Source organism: Helianthus annuus, chromosome 6, assembly GCF_002127325.2.
Source record: "Helianthus annuus cultivar XRQ/B chromosome 6, HanXRQr2.0-SUNRISE, whole genome shotgun sequence".
In the NCBI taxonomy this organism is placed as follows: Eukaryota; Viridiplantae; Streptophyta; class Magnoliopsida; order Asterales; family Asteraceae; genus Helianthus; species Helianthus annuus.
In genome coordinates, this window is record NC_035438.2 from 55,254,452 (window position 1) to 55,270,999 (window position 16,548).

Sequence of the window (16,548 nt, forward strand, 5' to 3'; positions counted from 1 at the left end):
ATAAACCACATGGACTGAAACTGTACTTTACTTTTCTTTTTATATTATAACAAGCAGAAATTGTCCATATGTTGCTGCGGGATATGCCCAAAAGATTATCAACCATAAAACAAATGCCAATATCGGTTTTAAATAATAACGATTACCGTTGTTATTTGAAAATTAAACACTAACTTATGTAGTATGCACAATAACTTATTTATAGTACAGACTCATAGTATTACGGGTAATTTAAATTTAAAAAAAAAATTAAAAAAAAAACACTATGAATAGTAATTTACGTGAGTAAGTTGACTTTTAATAAATGTTACATACATAACACCAACAAACTTGGGTTTTATCAAGTTTAACTTTTTAATCTTTATAATGGCACACGGGGCACTCTCGTTATTTACCGTGATACAATTGTATCACGCGTTGAACCCACCCCCACAACAAAAGTTCAACGCGTTATAGTATAACGCAATTCGATTTCGTGATATTTTCAACGCGTGATGGTTTTTTTTTTTTTTTTTTTTTTTTTGTGAGTGTAATTGTTGGTTGGGGGGAAATTATTGGGTGTGGTGGTGAGTGATGACCACCCCCACTAAAAAAGGTTGTAAGTGATGGAAAAATGGTTGCTGACATAGCGGAACATAATTGGATATTGTGAGTGATGGAGAAATGGTCACTAATGACCACCCCCCTTCCCTAATGACATAAAACTTTAAAGATTATCTCAACATGTACATAACGAAATCTCTCCTTATTAAAATAATAACATTCCTCTTGAATATTGAAAAATAATGACTTTACATTTAGGCCGGAGGGTGTGGGGACGCCACCCCCGCCAGCTAGACATCTATAGCGCTCCCAGGCGCTATCACACCACAACCCAGGCGCCATGGAGGGGTGCCATTGAAGGCTCGCCAAGATGATAACAGGCTTTATTCGCGTTGATCGAGGATGAATGGTCAAAATGACCGTTTGACAACGGTCAATTATAAAAAAAAAAAAAAATCTCTTTTTTCATTCTATTTATATATATAAACCTATCCTAAACTAAATAACTAACCAATCACAACCAAAACACACACCAATCACAACCAAAACACACACCAATCACAACTAAAACACCTACCAATCACAACTAAAAAATGTCTTCTTCGAGCACCTCATCCGATGGTGTTCTTGACGATATTGTTATCGCCATGACGCAGGAGGCGATAAATTATTTGCGAGAAGAAGCCGAATCCTCTGCTTCGCGTACCAGACAACCGCCTCTTGAACGGAATCGGTTAGGTGCTCATGAACGTCTAGTGCAAGATTATTTTTGTGAAACTTTGTACGATGATGTTCAGTTTAAGCGTAGGTTTCTTATGAGCCGACGATTATTCGTTAAAATTTCCAATGATCTTGCGGGCGAATCCTCTTTTTTCACGCAAAGGGTAAGTGCAAGTCGCAAAGTTGGTTTCTCTGGACTACAAAAGTGTACAGCAGCAATTAGGCAACTAGCGTACGGCAGAGCGAGTGATGCGTGGGATGAATATTTAAGGATGTCGTCAAGAATGTGTCGTGAGTCTCTTGAAAACTTTTGTGAAGGTAATTTTTATTAACAATAGCCTTTATTATTTTTATTTACATCGTTATTATTTTTTAATTAACAATAGTTTATTAGGTGTAATCTCTCTGTACGGGAGACGATATTTGAGGATGCCAACCGCAGCCGACGTTCCACTTCTATACGAGGCCCATCAGCGCATACACGGGTTTCCTGGAATGTTGGATAGTCTTGATTGCACGCACTGGGAATGGGCGGCATGTCCAACCGCTTGGAAAGGGCAACATCATCGTGGTGACCACGATGGTCCTACCCTAATATTACAAGCGGTCGCTTCTCAAGATTTATGGATTTGGCATGTGTACTTTGGCGTGGCTGGTGCGAACAATGACATTGAAGTTTTAATGTCCTCGAATCTATTCGACGATGTCATAGACGGGGTTGCACCAGATACTTCATTCTATGCAAACGACGTGCAGTATAAGTATGGCTACTATCTCACAGACGGTATTTATCCCGAGTGAGCGACGTTGGTAAAAACTCTTTCGTGTCCAGATGACGAAAAAAGATTGTATTTCAAGAAAAAACAAGACTCAACAAGAAAAGATATCGAGCGGGCTTTCAGTGTGTTAAAGAAAAGATGGTCTATCATCGCCTAGCCGTCGAGGATACTTGAAAAAAGTAAAATGAGAAACGTCATGTATACGTGTATCATTTGCAGGGTGGGAGTTGGCTACAAAGTCCATTTTTCCTACAAAGTGTAAAAAGTCATAAAACACCATAATGTCAACCATAAAACACACTCAAAACCCACAAATAATAAAGTGAAGATTACTAAAACGCCATATTTGTGGGTTTTGTGTTGTGCTTTGGATGATAAGGCTTTGATTATTGAATGACTAATATTAGTGTGTTTTATATTGATCATCATGTTGTGTTTTATATTCATAGTTCTACGATGATGTGTTTGATGTTTTTATGGACTTTTAGGGTTTGGATATTGTGTTTTAGTACTCTTCACACTGTTATTTGTGGGTTTTGAGTGTGTTTTATGGCTGAAATTGTGGTGTTTTATGACTTTGTACACTTTGTAGGAAAAATGGACTTTGTAGCCGAACCTCACCCTAACCTCATTTTGCATAACATGATATTGGAGGACTCGGGTAGAGCGTTTTGTGGAGAAAGCTATGATGAAAGTAACCAACCGATGAACCCAATACTAACATACGCCGAGAAAGAAGATATCCGAGCGAAGATACGGGCTAGAGGCACACACCATAACCTTCGAGCCGATCTAACAGAGCACCTATGGTTTTATCGTGAACAAGGAGGAGTCGACACAGACGACGAGTTATAAATTACTTTGTAGTGGTTTTTTAATGACTTTGTAGTGTTTTTTTTTTTTAATGAAATTATGTAGTGTTTTTATTTTTTTTAATGAAATTATGTTTTTTTTATTATTTTCTAATATTAAAATTGCCATTTAATTTAAAAAATTAAATATTTAAATAAATAAATAATTAGATAATCATGACGGGGGCTCCATCCACACCCAGCAAATTAAAGGGGGCATGATAAAGCCCCAGGGGTGACATGGTGCTGACATGAAGCTTAGGTGGACTGATAAAGCCCCATGAAGGTTCTAACCACACCCTCTAGCCTTACAAGAGAGGTTTGTTAAAGGTGGCTCACAACATCTAAAAGACAGGCATGCCGCATTATACCAACCCTAGCACACATCATCAGTTCTTTAGTTCCCAAGATGTTGAATGACGTATATCAGTTGAATATGATTTGCTATGGATGCACAAAAAAACCAAATACGGAACCCAACCCGGATATTAATAAACTGGGTATGGCATACCCGGTTCCATAACCAACCCTACCTGTCGGGTATACATCAGTTCCATGCCCTATGATTTAAAACCGGTTCCAGCCCAACTATAACCGACCCGAACCGTTCAAAAACTGAAAGAAACCGGCAACCACTTCCTCTCTAAAACCCGGTTCCATACATGATCCAGGTATTGGCATACCCGGTTTTTGACCTTATTGACTATACCCATAACTGGTTATGACCCAGCACCCGATTTGTGCACCATTATAGTTTACCATTATGAATGTTAACTGACATTTGACAGTTTCCTAAGTTTCTTATATGATCACATTTGCCTTTGTTTAGTTCCAAATAATTTTGAAAAAAAAAAAATCTTACTATATAATAAAAGAAACCACTTTCAGGACACTTGTCATTATATTAGACCATCTCTTATAGATAATTATTATTTTAGTTTAATCTCTTCTAATTAATTATATAGATAACCCTCCTACTAAATATTATTTAGTTTAATATCTTATAGTATAGATAACCCTCCTACTAAATATTATTAGTTTAATATCTTATAGATAATTATTATTTAGTTTAATCTTCTTATCATTTATAATATTATTTATTTGAATTTATTATATTTGAACGTTTTGTTTAGTTTGGTATCAAATAGATTTTACGAAAGTTAAAATAAAATTAACTAATATTATTTATCATTTATACATTTACGGAGTTTTAAATAAAGGGTTAACAAATTTATTGAGACTTTGTTAACAAATTTTGCAACAACAGAATAGTGTATTTTTATTACGAAAACCAAAGTTTGTATTAATATATTAAATATTTTTATTTTCACTATACAAAATTACATTTACTCAACCCATGTAATACATGAGGTTTTTTAAGATACAACTTTTTATTATTTGATATATAAAATTAGATTTGTTCAATTCGTACAATACACAGGGTTTTTTAAGGATATATATTTTTTATTATTTAGTACAGAATATTACATTTATTCAAACCGTATAATGTGCATATTTTTTAAGATGTAATTTTTTTAACCCGTGTAATACATGAGGTTTTTTAAATATGTATTATTTTATTATTTGGTAAACAATACACATGGTTTAAAAGATATAACTTTTTTATTTGGTATATAAAATTACATTTAGTCAACCCGTACAATATGGTTTTTATAGATATAATTTTTTATTATTTAATATATAAAATTATATTTATTCAATACATACAATAAATGAGGTTTTTAAAGATATATTGTTTAATTATTTAGTATATAAAATTTATTTATTCAACACCGTGTAATACACGGGGTTATAACGTAGTATATTAATATGGTATACATTTACAACTAATAAAGCACAAACCAAAGTAATTTTGTAAACACATCTCAAGAACTTTGGTCAGCTGAAAGTTATTAATTTTACTGTTAAAAAGTCACAGAAAATTACAACTTGTGCCGTATACGTACACCGACAGCCTTATCAACATCCCGAACTAGTTGGGATTGGCTAAAAATCGACACCAAAGAAAAATATAAAAATCCAAGAATCTGCAACTAAAGAACATGAGGTGGCTGTATATGTTATATATCTAATTACCTGATGGTTTTAATATACACAAGTTGCAGATAGATAGATGATTGGTGGTGTTATAGTAGCTGCTGCTTTAGTTCAGGTGTTGCAGATTGTAAAGGGAGAAAGCTCCCCTCTGTGCCTTTAACAAAATCAGCAAGTTCGGCAGGTGCGACTACCAACTTCAACCATTCTTGTAACTCTTCTCCTTCAACTTTCTCCTTTTCTACAAAATTAAAAAAAAAATTAACGTAATATAGCTTGAAAACAAATTGCTTAACCGGGCCCAAAGGGGTCGGAAGTGTATCTTCAATGTGAATTTATAAAATTATACTATTACTCAAGAATATATATTTATGGAGCCACATTTGAGACATTAGCGGATACATGAACTATAAAAGAATTTGAATCGTGATGTTTAGGGTCAGCACCCAGTCTGACTCGTTTCGACCTGTTACCCATGTTGCCACCCCCAACAAGTACTATGCAATTAAAGTAGATAGGGCTGCAAACGAACCGAATGAACACGAACAACTTGTTCGTTTGTTAAGAAATATTTGTGTTTACGAACTGTTCATTAACACTTGCCGAACGAGGTTTTATGTTCGTGTTTGTTTGTTAATGAAATGAACGTGTTCGTTTGTTAATTTTAGGCAACGAACAAAAACAAACGTTGACGAAACTAACATTCATGAATACAAATGGAAACAAACGAACACAAACAAACGTTCATGAGCAGAATATATATATTACACTGACATTAAATATTTAATTTGTCAGAATTTTGAAGTATTTAAATAAAACTAAAAACACTAATGAACTATGGAACATAAACAAACACGTTACTTAACGTTCACGAACATAAATGAACGAACATGACCTTTGTTCATATTAGTTCATTTAAATAAACGAATAAAATTTCTTCGTGTTCGTTTATTTAATAAACGAACAAACACAATCGAACTTCCCGCAGAACGGTTCACAAATTGTTCGCTGAACGTTTGGTTCGTTTGCAGCCCTAAAAGTAGATACAAACTGGAAGAAAGGAAGCATTACCTTCAAGATAGGCACCGAGGCCCTCCAAAACAGTGGGATTAGCACGCATGACAGAAAGCGCTACATCTAGTGCGGATTGAAGCATCAACTTAACTTCCCCTTGAACAAGATCCACCAGATGCCCCTGTATCACATCATAAGCAAAAAGTTCTACGTCAAACTCGGTTTCAAAATAAAGTAATACAAAAGTCACAATTTAGAGAGGAAAAGAAACCTGGTCCTTTCCAAAACCTGATCCTCCGGAATCATCCATGCCACCATTTGAAAGTGTTGCCATTGAGATGGGGCCAATGGTGCGATTGAGACCGTATTCAGCAATAGCTTTGTATGCCATGTCTGTGGCTCGACGTATGTCGTCAAGTGCACCTGTAGACACACGACCGGAGTAGATAATTTCTTCAGCAGCACGTCCTCCAAGAAGAGTAACCAAACGTCCCCGTAATTCATCCACAAAAAGCAAATATCTATCCTCGGTGGTTGGAGGAGTGTAAGTAAATCCCAACGCCCCTCCTGACCTAGGCAGTATGCTTAGCTTCTGATTAAAAAAAAAAACTAACGTCAATTATCAAGGTATGTTATGTATCTTGCAGCTGCAACATTTCTAACATCATACACAATCATATAGGTTGCATGATTGTTAACTCGATTACACTTATGAAAAAAACTGTATGCTCAAGATGTCTTACCTCGACTCTTGGTTGTCCTGCAAGAAGTTTGGAAACCGCGGTGCCTACTACTGCATGTCCAGCTTCGTGACGAGCAACCACTGCTTTCTCACTACCTTGTAACTTAGCTGTTTTCTTTTCAATACCCTGTTAATTATTAAAAAAAAGTGCATAAAAGATGTAAGAGAATGTTCTGGCATAAAAGAGCATTCAACAAATAATATCATGCATATATAATATTTTTGACACTGGTAAATCTAGCAACCAAAAGCATGCAGTGTGCATATATTAGTAACACTGTGTAGACTGTAGTGTAGAAAGATCGATAGAAGAAACTTACAGCAATTGAGCGTTCCACTGCATGGATGAAATCAATTTTCTCCACAACGACTTTATTTTGTCTCCCAGCCAACAAAGCTGCTTCATTTACCAAATTTGCAAGGTCCGCCCTGTATGCATAATAAAAGAAAAGGCATCAAGTGTTGGCAAAGAAAAAGAAACTGAATGGTGAAGATGGGTTTCACAAAACAAACTGTTTTTAGTTTGGTTACCCGGTGAAACCAGTGGTCATGGAAGCAATACTAGCAAGATCAACATCATCTCCCAAAGGAAGCTCTTTCTTAGAAACATGAACATTCAATATAGCTTGTCTTCCAACTCTATCGGGTGTTTCTACCTAAAAACCAAATTAACCATTTTTCACACAGAATGAAAGCATCCGAAGATAACTGAGCTGCAACTTTGGAGAATCAGTAAAAATAAACTATTAGAAAGATAAATACCAAAAGGGATAAGTAAGAAGACAGACCATAACCACACGATCAAATCTCCCCGGTCGACGAAGTGCTGGATCCAATACATCAGCACGGTTAGTTGCTCCAAGAACGATTACAGCTGAATTACTGTCAAAACCATCCATCTCCTGCAAAATAATATAAAACACATGCAATATGAGAGTGAAACCAATGAACGTAAAAGAAGTAACTTTTAACATAATACCGTGAGCAGCTGATTCAAAGTTTGTTCTCGTTCATCGTTGCTGACAATGCGAAACCTACCATCACGGCTCTTCGCTACAGCATCAATCTGGAAAGAAGAAGATAAAGTAAGTGTATAAAACAAGCATTGTATATATGTATATATTCACAAGGTTAAAATTCCAACCTCGTCTATAAATATGATTGATGGTGCCTCCTTCTTTGCCCTTGCAAAGAGGTCTCGAACACGTGATGCACCCATGCCTACGTAAAGTTCTACAAACTCACTTGCGGAACAACTAATGAATGGTACTTCAGCTTCCCCCGCTACAGCCTTTGCCAATAGCGTCTTACCTGTCCCAGGAAGCCCAACCTGTAAGATACCCAAATCCATTCACATATTAAGCTATCATTGAAGTACAGTATAACAAAAACTGTATTCATGATTTTAGTGCACAATATATAAGCATCAAGCACAATATACTATTTCTCAACATGGGAATATATAAGCAATCTAAACTCACCAAGAGCACACCACGAGGAGGGCGAGCACCAAGCCGTACATATCGGTCAGGATTTCTGAGAAATTCCTAATTAAGTTGATAGTCATACAACAAAAATAGAAAATTAGAAAAAAAAACCTTGGAAAACAGAAAGCCACATGTAGGGCTGCAAACGGACCAAACGTTCAGCGATCAGTTCGTGAACCGTTCAGCGGGAAGTTCGTCTATGTTCGTTCGTTTAATAAATGAATGAACACAAACAAGAAATTTTGTTCGTTTAGTTAAATGAGCGAACATGAACAGATGCCGCGTTCGTTATTTTTGTTCGTCAACGTTCGGTAACGTGTTTGTTTATGTTCAATAGTTCGTTAGTGTTTTTAATTTACATATTTTTATTAAATACTTCAAAATTCTGACAAATAAAATATTTAATAAGTATCAGTGTATTATATATTCTATTCATGAATTCTTGTTTGTGTTCGTTTGTTTTCATTTGTGTTCATGAACATTGCTTGTGTTTGTGTTCATGAACGTTGTTTACCTAAAATTAACGCACACGAAAACATTCATTTCCTTAACGAACGAACACGAACAGAAAATCTTTTTTGGTAAGTGTTCATGAACAGTTCGTGAACACATATATTTTCTTAACAAACGAACACGAACAATTTTTGTTCGTGTTCGTTTGGTTCGTTTGCAGCCCTAGCCACATGAGTTGTAATGTCTAAAACCAGAGGCCATGAACTTACTACAATTTCTTCAAGTTCCTCCTTGGCCTCATCAACACCAGCAACATCGGAAAATGTGATGATTTCCCCTTGTTCTGAAACTTTTGACCCACCGGGACCACCTGACTTGCGGTTTCTTAGCTGACCAGGGGTATTCTGTTAAGAGTGCAAACAATCAACCACTCCACACTGTAAAGAAAATTTTGTAGCATGTTAAGCATGATATGAGTGTCTAAAGGCTTCTCGTACCTGAGAAAAGCTTAGAGGGAAACGGTGAAGTAGCCCTGCTAATACAGCAACATAAAACAAAGCTATCTGTGAAACGGAAGTAAAACCTCTAAAATTAGATACAACAGACATCTGAACACTGACCAAAATATACATCAAGTGCAAGCCAAGAATGCAACTTAATGAAATAAACTTAATAATGAGAAACTCGCAACAGAGGGTGGCCCTATTGCAAAAGAAATAATGCAAGCGAGAGATACAACCAGCGATTTCAATCTTTCATGTAGCATAACTAAATAACCTGCTTACTATGGTTTGGTACTATGCGTACTTTAAAATAGAAGAAAAAAAATAAATGAGTGGTTATGTTACAAGAATTAAGGAATGCCAAGTGTTCCCACAACTGATCATCTCTGTTTCTTGCATAGCATTGTTATACTTATACAAAAAGTGTTGACTCGCAAAAAATACTTAGGCTCAGTGTTTAAGCTAAGTGACGACTACCAGTATACAGCATCCGCATATGTTCATGCATAATGAGTATGATTAGTTTGTTAGACAACAGAACAGACTGTATTTATGTCTATAATGTCAATTACCCTACAGGATATCAACTCAGTTTACATATTTAGATTTATTCCCCTAAAGGAAAAGAATACCCTAAGATTTCATAAGACCTGAGAAAATTAACCCTTATCTTGTTGACTGCCAACAATATTATGAGTTCATTAGATTCTTCGGTTACACCAAGTGATGAGCTAGCGGTGAAGGTTCCCGGGTTAATGTCACCAATAATCCAATGAGAATACTTTTTAATAAAATATATATACTCACCAGCACAGGTTTTTTCCTAGTTTTATTGATACTATTTGACTATTTGTTGACTACAAGACCATATTTAATAGCTGACAAAATAATCTATAGCATCCACGATTGATTTAGTAAGTATCGGTATTTAAAGTGATCAGAATAATCAAGACAAAACTTTGGATAAACTTCAAAAACAGTTCAAGATGATTAGCAAGATTACAGTAGATCTTTCAACGTTCAGCTATGTAGGTAGATAAAGTAGTGGCCTAGAAAAGATTCACAAAGGTATTCTAGATGGTAGCAAGATTAAAGAAACAATTGTAACGAAAACCAACAAACGTTGATCCTATACCTTATCACCTGAATAACAAAAGTTAAACTATGAACTACTGAACTTTAAAAATGGGCCGATTACCTGTTTGTTAAAATAAGAAAGCAGAAGCTATAGGTAAAGCCCAGGAAGAGATGTAAGTAGGTGAACAGGATGCAAAAAAAGTAGTCCAACATGATAAAAAAGCAAGACAAAGAACACAATCAAGATGACAACCAAATATTTCTAATAAAAGATCAGAATAGAGAAGAATTAAGGGGTTATTCAGTCGATTGAAATAGAATTAGACGACCCTTCATAAATGTTTGCCTGTGAAGTAAGACTATCAAAGTTGAAAAAAAATTGAGAAGGATAAAAGTAGTTAAACCCTTAGCCTAACAATATTCCTATAGGAGTGTGGTAAACTGTTCCAAAGCTACACCGCTACATTATCCGACGTGGTATTATTATTAAGGAAAACAAGATAAAATCACTAAAAGTACAATCATCAAAGTGACACACCCTATAGAAAACGAGATATTAACAAGCGTATGTCTAGCAATAAAGTTTATGAGTCATGCAATCCCTATAGTAGGTTACTGAATATTGGTAAAAGTTAAGGTTCTACGTGCAAGATAGATATCTTGGTTACTAATAGAATGATCCAAGGGACGTAAAAATTATTTCTAATATCCACATATGACTCTTATTGTGAGTACTTATAAGGCCAGATGGCCAATAGAAGGCTATTGTGAACAACTCGTGAAACTCGAAACACGGTGAAAACAGAGAAAGTGTGGTGATTGCTCTATAGTATCAATGTCTTTGATGTTAACAATACTAAGGCGTATTTATAGTACCTGAAACCCTAATTAGAACCCTTAGAACACCAATCACACTTTAAAAAAAGAGAGGTCCATTAACAACTACACAATTCTGTAATGAATGCATAAGTAACATAAAACTGGAAACTGCAAGTACAATGGCGTTCTTTTCTTTTTCTTTCCCAGGTTCTTTTTGCTTCCCAACAACATTGCAGCACATAAAAACTTCATCAAAAGTTTCCACATACCAAATCAGTATGAAGTTTAGCAATTCACATTAGCGAATTGTCACAAGATTTACCTATAAACATATCATCATTCATCATTATCTACCTAAAATCAACTCGACAGAATAACTTACCAACGCAGAGTTCAAGAATCCACCAGACCTCTTATCAGGAGACCCAAACTCCACATCATTCTCCAACATCTTCTCATAAGGAGTCTTAATATCATTCGGCCGCGTCGTCGTATACACAATCCTCCTAGTCGGTGCCACACTCCTCAACAATTCTGAATCCTGCATCTTATTACTCAATTCGCTTTCCACCGCACCCTGTTCTTGCTTCAACTTAAACATAATATGCACACCATCCACCTCCACCTTCTGCACCTGATTACTCCCAACCTTACTCAAAAACTCACTATACGGCACACTAACAAACGTCGTGGGCACCCGCGGCTCCGACCCTGGCAACGAAACACCCGGCCTAAGCAACCGCATAACAAACATAACAATCCCTAACTGCAACAACAACACACCGATCTCTTGCGCCTGAATTATCGGCTGCCACCGCCACTTTCCGCCCCCTTTCCCCCACCCCCACCCCCTCTTCCCCTTCTTCTCCCCCTTGTCATTCTTTTTACTCACTTTATCACTCTCACTTTCACTCTTTTTACCTGATGATGATTCCGTATCATGCTCACATGAACTATTATTTACACCCAATCTTGACCTTAGTCTATTACTATGATTCGTCTTCAGAAACCCTAACCCTCCGCCCCATGAGTTTAACATGTACAGATTGGTAGATTGACGAAGCGGTAACGATGATTTGGTAAGAAATTGATGCGATTTTTCTTGTAAAGTACGATATCTGTTGCGATGAGTGTGTATGTATGAGTGGTTGGAACAGTTGATATGAATTTGAGCGTGAATGATTGGTCTTAGGGTTTCGAGAGCTGCCATGGTATGGTATGTACGGATGGGTGGTCTAGGGCTTGGTAGTTGAAAATTAGGGGAATAGATTGAAGAAAATTGGGATTGGGATATTATTAGTAAACATGAAGAAGAAGAAGGTGGTATGGGAAGGGATCAGGATTACAATGAATCTGGAGGTTGATGAAGATTAAAGATTTGTGGACCACTCTTTGTTATTCTTTCATGTTTTGTTTTGGCTTCTTCATAAACACACAAATTATGATGAACATACGTATTTTCGTAGGTGTGTTGCCTCATGGATCATGAGCCTCGTCGAGCCTTGTGTTTGGCTCGTTTGCGAATCGAGTCGAAGTCGGCTTGTTTACAGATGAGCCAAAAACCCATGAACGTTTTTTGAGCAAACGACGAGCGTTTTGGATAGCTCTACGGTCTAGTGTGTCATCCGGTTTAACAAACATTGGGTCTCAAGTGTTTATGCAAAAAAAGGAAGCAGTCTTAGAATAATATTTTTCATCAATGATAATGTTGTGGCAAAAAAAAAAAAAAACGAGAGGACATTTGCTCGTGTTTGGCTCGTTTCTAAATTGAACCGAGCCTCGACTCGATTACAATCGAGCAGTTTGGACAGCTCTATCTGTAAGGGTCGATTCTACATATTGATATTGTTAACGTTAATTGAAGAGGAACAACCTGAATTTACCTGCTAAACCTCATTTGACCGGCAAACTAAGGTTAAGTCAAACCAATTTTTGTTACTTCTACATGGTGAGAAAAAAGGTACATGACAAAACAAATGTTTATTTTCTCTCAGAATTTGCCTGTAGAATTGAATATGTTAATATCAAAACAATTACACCCTCGTTCAGGATCTACAAAAGATAGCGACTGTTACATCAGTCCTGATTCTCACTGTATAAAGACTCCATCGTAAGGTAATACATTCATTCATTTTCTCATACTCTTACTTGCATTTACATATTACGTTTGTTTGATCTCAAAGAGTTGATATTGATTCTTAAGCTAGAGGGTGTCACAAGAAGAAGCCTCTTCTATGACAATATTGATGGTGTCTGTTTTGTAGTATTTCATCCGTTATGATAGGATTTGATTAGAAGATATTTTGTGACAGTTCTTACTCGTATAAGTATACTTGACTGGTATTTCCTTCTTCATTGCGTTAGCATCTATATTCTTGATATTGTCATACGAAATGGAGTCTTAATGTGAGAATGTGAAAATAATCTGTTAGTTGAGGGTCGCAACCATTACTAATGGAGGAGTGAGTACATGCATATGCCATATTATAGATTTGTTGTATATTTCCCTTTGAATATAAACCATTTTAGGATGTTTAAACTTATCTCACAAAGATGGTGTTTAGGTTCGTATTTGAAGCTTAACTTATCTTACAAAAATTCTACTAACAATCATCCGGTAAAATGTACCGGGTGACAATATGTTTGTATATATTTAGAAATTGTCCTTAACAATTAACAGAAAACTTGTGAACTTCTTTGTTGTTCAACAAACTTATGTCAAACGTTGATGACGGGGTAGCCCAAGACAATATAAAATGACTAAAATGCCTGAGTGTTCAAAGGGTTAAAGGGTTCGAAGGTCAAACAGTCGTAGAGGTGAAGTAAAGTAGTGTGAAAACAGTAGCCAGTCACATCCAGGGATTGCTTCACCAACCACAGCCGCAAAAGCAACGCAGGTCAGCAGAGCACATGCTATTATCCAGGGGTCAAAAGGCTTCAACCCCCGAAAGGGCAAGCCCCTCGCTGCAAGCTAGGTCACTAGTCAAATGAATGCCTCTTTGGGATATGTCTTCTCCTATATAATTGACACTTCATTTACTGAGTTGGGACATTCCGACCAGACCTGTTTCCTAAAAACTCTGGTCATTCACATCGTGTACTTGCTTCATGCAAGTTGCTCCCTTTCACATCCAACTCACACGTATTCTATTTGTTTCTTCATCCGTATCTGAACACACTTCAGAGAAGGATCCTCAGCAAACAACAAAAATAAACTAGTGAACCTCCTTCCACGTCTTGCAAACGTGGGGGGACCCCACGACCTGCGTTAGGCAAGGTTAAACCCTTTAACCCTTTTGCCTAACCATCCCCGCTACTACATTTGGTCTATTATTTGTTGCTTCAACAAGTTGGCGCCCACCGTGGGGCTACGCCGCTATTTCTCCTCAAAAAGACCTAGTAGTGTAGCTCTTTTCTCTTGAAATCACCATGTCTGAAAGTGGATCCCCGGGTGAAGTAAATCAGGTTCCAAACACTTCAACCCCGGGTAACAGCCAAGCTCATGTGGTTATACCAACCACTTTCTCAACTCCGGGGAGTACACCCGAGTTTCTTACCTTTAACACTCCAACTCCTTCCAGATCCGGAGTTCCTTCCCCTAATGTTGGCGTCACTGACACTCCAACGCGTGTTGAACTTACCCCCGAGGGAGTTGCCAACAATTTCCTTGAGTTGAGGTCTCTCCTCAACCAGTATGTGAACAAAGAGAAGGATAAGGGAATAAGGATTCGTCTAGACTACGATGAGCCTGAACCAACGCTGTCTCCTGGACCTCCCATTCCACCTTTTACAACCAGGAATGAGGCTGGCCCCAGTAATCCTCCAAATCCTGTTCCATATTTGTCTACAATGGCAAACCCCACAGCACATCCTCTCTTTTCATCTCAGCCAGTTATGAGTGGTGCTCCTCTGGGACACGAGCTGACCCTAGATCAGCTCCTACAGTCCCCAGCAACAAGCTTTCCAGCTTCTACAACAACTTCATGGGAACAAGCCCTGTCCGTGCTTCCATTGGCACGAAGTGCAGTTATGAGCACTCCCCTTGGAGTTAGCTGCCAAGTTGCACCTGGAAGCCTCCAAGGCTTCAACCCTATGTCCCAGATGATGACCCAGATGATGGCCAGCTTCCCGTGGCAACACTTCATCAATCAAGTGCTAGCCACTCAGGGGAACAACAATGGTAATAACAACATGGGTACAAGGGTTGAAGAAGATTTGGCCAAGCCTTATAAACCAAGCAACCTTTCATGCTTTTCACAACAGATAGCCGATTATGACTTCCAAACGAAAATCAAGATGTCGGCCCACATTAGAACATATGATGGGACAGAAGACCCTGAAGACCATCTTCAGATCTTCACCGGTGCAGCGAGAATCGAGAAATGGTCGAACGCTGAATGTTGCTTAATGTTCATGCAAACCCTTGTGGGGTCAGCAAGAATCTGGTTCAATGACTTACCTGCTCGAAGCGTTTGAAGCTTCGATGATCTTAGCAAGGGGTTCTTAGCCAATTTCTCCCAACAAAGGCGATATGTCAAAGATGCTACAGTAATCTTCCAGATCAAGCAAAGAGATGACGTAAGCCTTCGAGAATTCATATAGAGATACAAGAAGGAAGGTCTAACTTACGTGGGGGCAGATGAAAAAATGAGGGTAGCCGATTTCATGAACGTTATCACCTCGAAATATCTCACAAGAGATTTCAACAAATCCCTGCCCAAGACCTTGGAAGAAGCTCTCGAAAGGGCAGAAGCTCATATTCAGGGAGAGGAGGCAGTTGATATTAAAGAACAAAGGAAAAGAGGTTCTAGTTGGCGAAGTAATAGCCCAGCCAGAAAAAGAGGGAACTATAACTCCTATGACAGACGACAGAAGGGTTCATACCATCGAAGGTCTGAAGGTCGGAACCCTCCAACAAGGGAGAAAGGCATGAGCTTCACACCCCTCACAAAGACTCCTCAAGAAATCCTTGCAACAGAATAAGTCAAGCAGAACTTTAGGCCTCCTAGGCCTCTCCCCAAAAGCAGGAAAAATGAGAACTCCACACAGTATTGTGAGTTCCATGAAGAAAAGGGTCACCACACCAATGATTGCTTCCAGCTCAAGAAAAGAATTGAAGAGGCTGTTAAGTCCGGAGAACTCGCTCATTTGGTAAAAGGGGTTCGGGACAAAATGGCTAAAGGAAAGGGTAAGGAAGTCAACATGGTAGACTCTGATGAAAAGGTTCCTCATAAAAGACAACGGTTGGAAGCTTGGGAGCTTCAGTGTGTTTGCTTTCCCCCAACAGAGAAAGACCCTCTTTCAAGCCCTCTTGTTGTAGAAGCTACTGTGGGAACGTTGAAAACATATAGGGCATACATAGACACTGGGGCGGCCACTGAAATCATGTTCGAGAAGTTCTTCAACCGTTTGAGCAATGAAGAACGTTCAAGGCTTCAACCCTCTGGAACCTCCATAAAAGGTATTGCTGATATCCCCCTCAAGCCTTTAGGGCAACTGACACTC

General features: G+C 37.8%; 2 protein-coding genes across 2 annotated transcripts; one reads left to right on the forward strand and one right to left on the reverse strand.

The window, feature by feature from the left end:
• The first annotated feature begins 1,136 nt into the window (after positions 1–1,136).
• Positions 1,137–2,064, forward strand: LOC110944806. The gene is made up of 2 exons (XM_022186452.1): positions 1,137–1,581; positions 1,658–2,064. The coding sequence occupies exons 1-2, from the start codon at positions 1,137–1,139 to the stop codon at positions 2,062–2,064; spliced, it is 852 nt and encodes a 283-aa protein (XP_022042144.1).
• A 2,715-nt stretch (positions 2,065–4,779) lies between these two features.
• On the reverse strand, positions 4,780–12,490 carry LOC110865547 (ATP-dependent zinc metalloprotease FTSH 9, chloroplastic). Its single transcript, XM_022114828.2, has 13 exons — positions 11,426–12,490; positions 9,142–9,207; positions 8,914–9,048; positions 8,186–8,251; positions 7,849–8,034; positions 7,684–7,770; positions 7,493–7,606; positions 7,236–7,360; positions 7,025–7,133; positions 6,706–6,831; positions 6,234–6,554; positions 6,020–6,143; positions 4,780–5,189 (listed from the first exon to the last, which is right to left on the reverse strand). The coding sequence occupies exons 1-13, from the start codon at positions 12,251–12,253 to the stop codon at positions 5,041–5,043; spliced, it is 2,436 nt and encodes an 811-aa protein (XP_021970520.1). The 5' UTR covers positions 12,254–12,490; the 3' UTR covers positions 4,780–5,040.
• Between the last annotated feature and the right edge of the window lie 4,058 nt (positions 12,491–16,548).

Bases quoted from the DNA above. Each gene is read 5' to 3' on its own strand.
- LOC110944806 (XM_022186452.1), top strand. From the start codon at position 1,137: ATGTCTTCTTCGAGCACCTCATCCGATGGTGTTCTTGACGATATTGTT. The intron at 1,582-1,657 runs GTAATTTTTATT...ATAGTTTATTAG, and splicing joins TCTTGAAAACTTTTGTGAAG to GTGTAATCTCTCTGTACGGG.
- LOC110865547 (XM_022114828.2), bottom strand. From the start codon at position 12,253: ATGGCAGCTCTCGAAACCCTAAGACCAATCATTCACGCTCAAATTCAT. The intron at 7,607-7,683 runs GTATTATGTTAA...ATTATTTTGCAG, and splicing joins CTTTGAATCAGCTGCTCACG to GAGATGGATGGTTTTGACAG. The intron at 6,832-7,024 runs GTAAGTTTCTTC...AATAATTAACAG, and splicing joins CAGTGGAACGCTCAATTGCT to GGTATTGAAAAGAAAACAGC.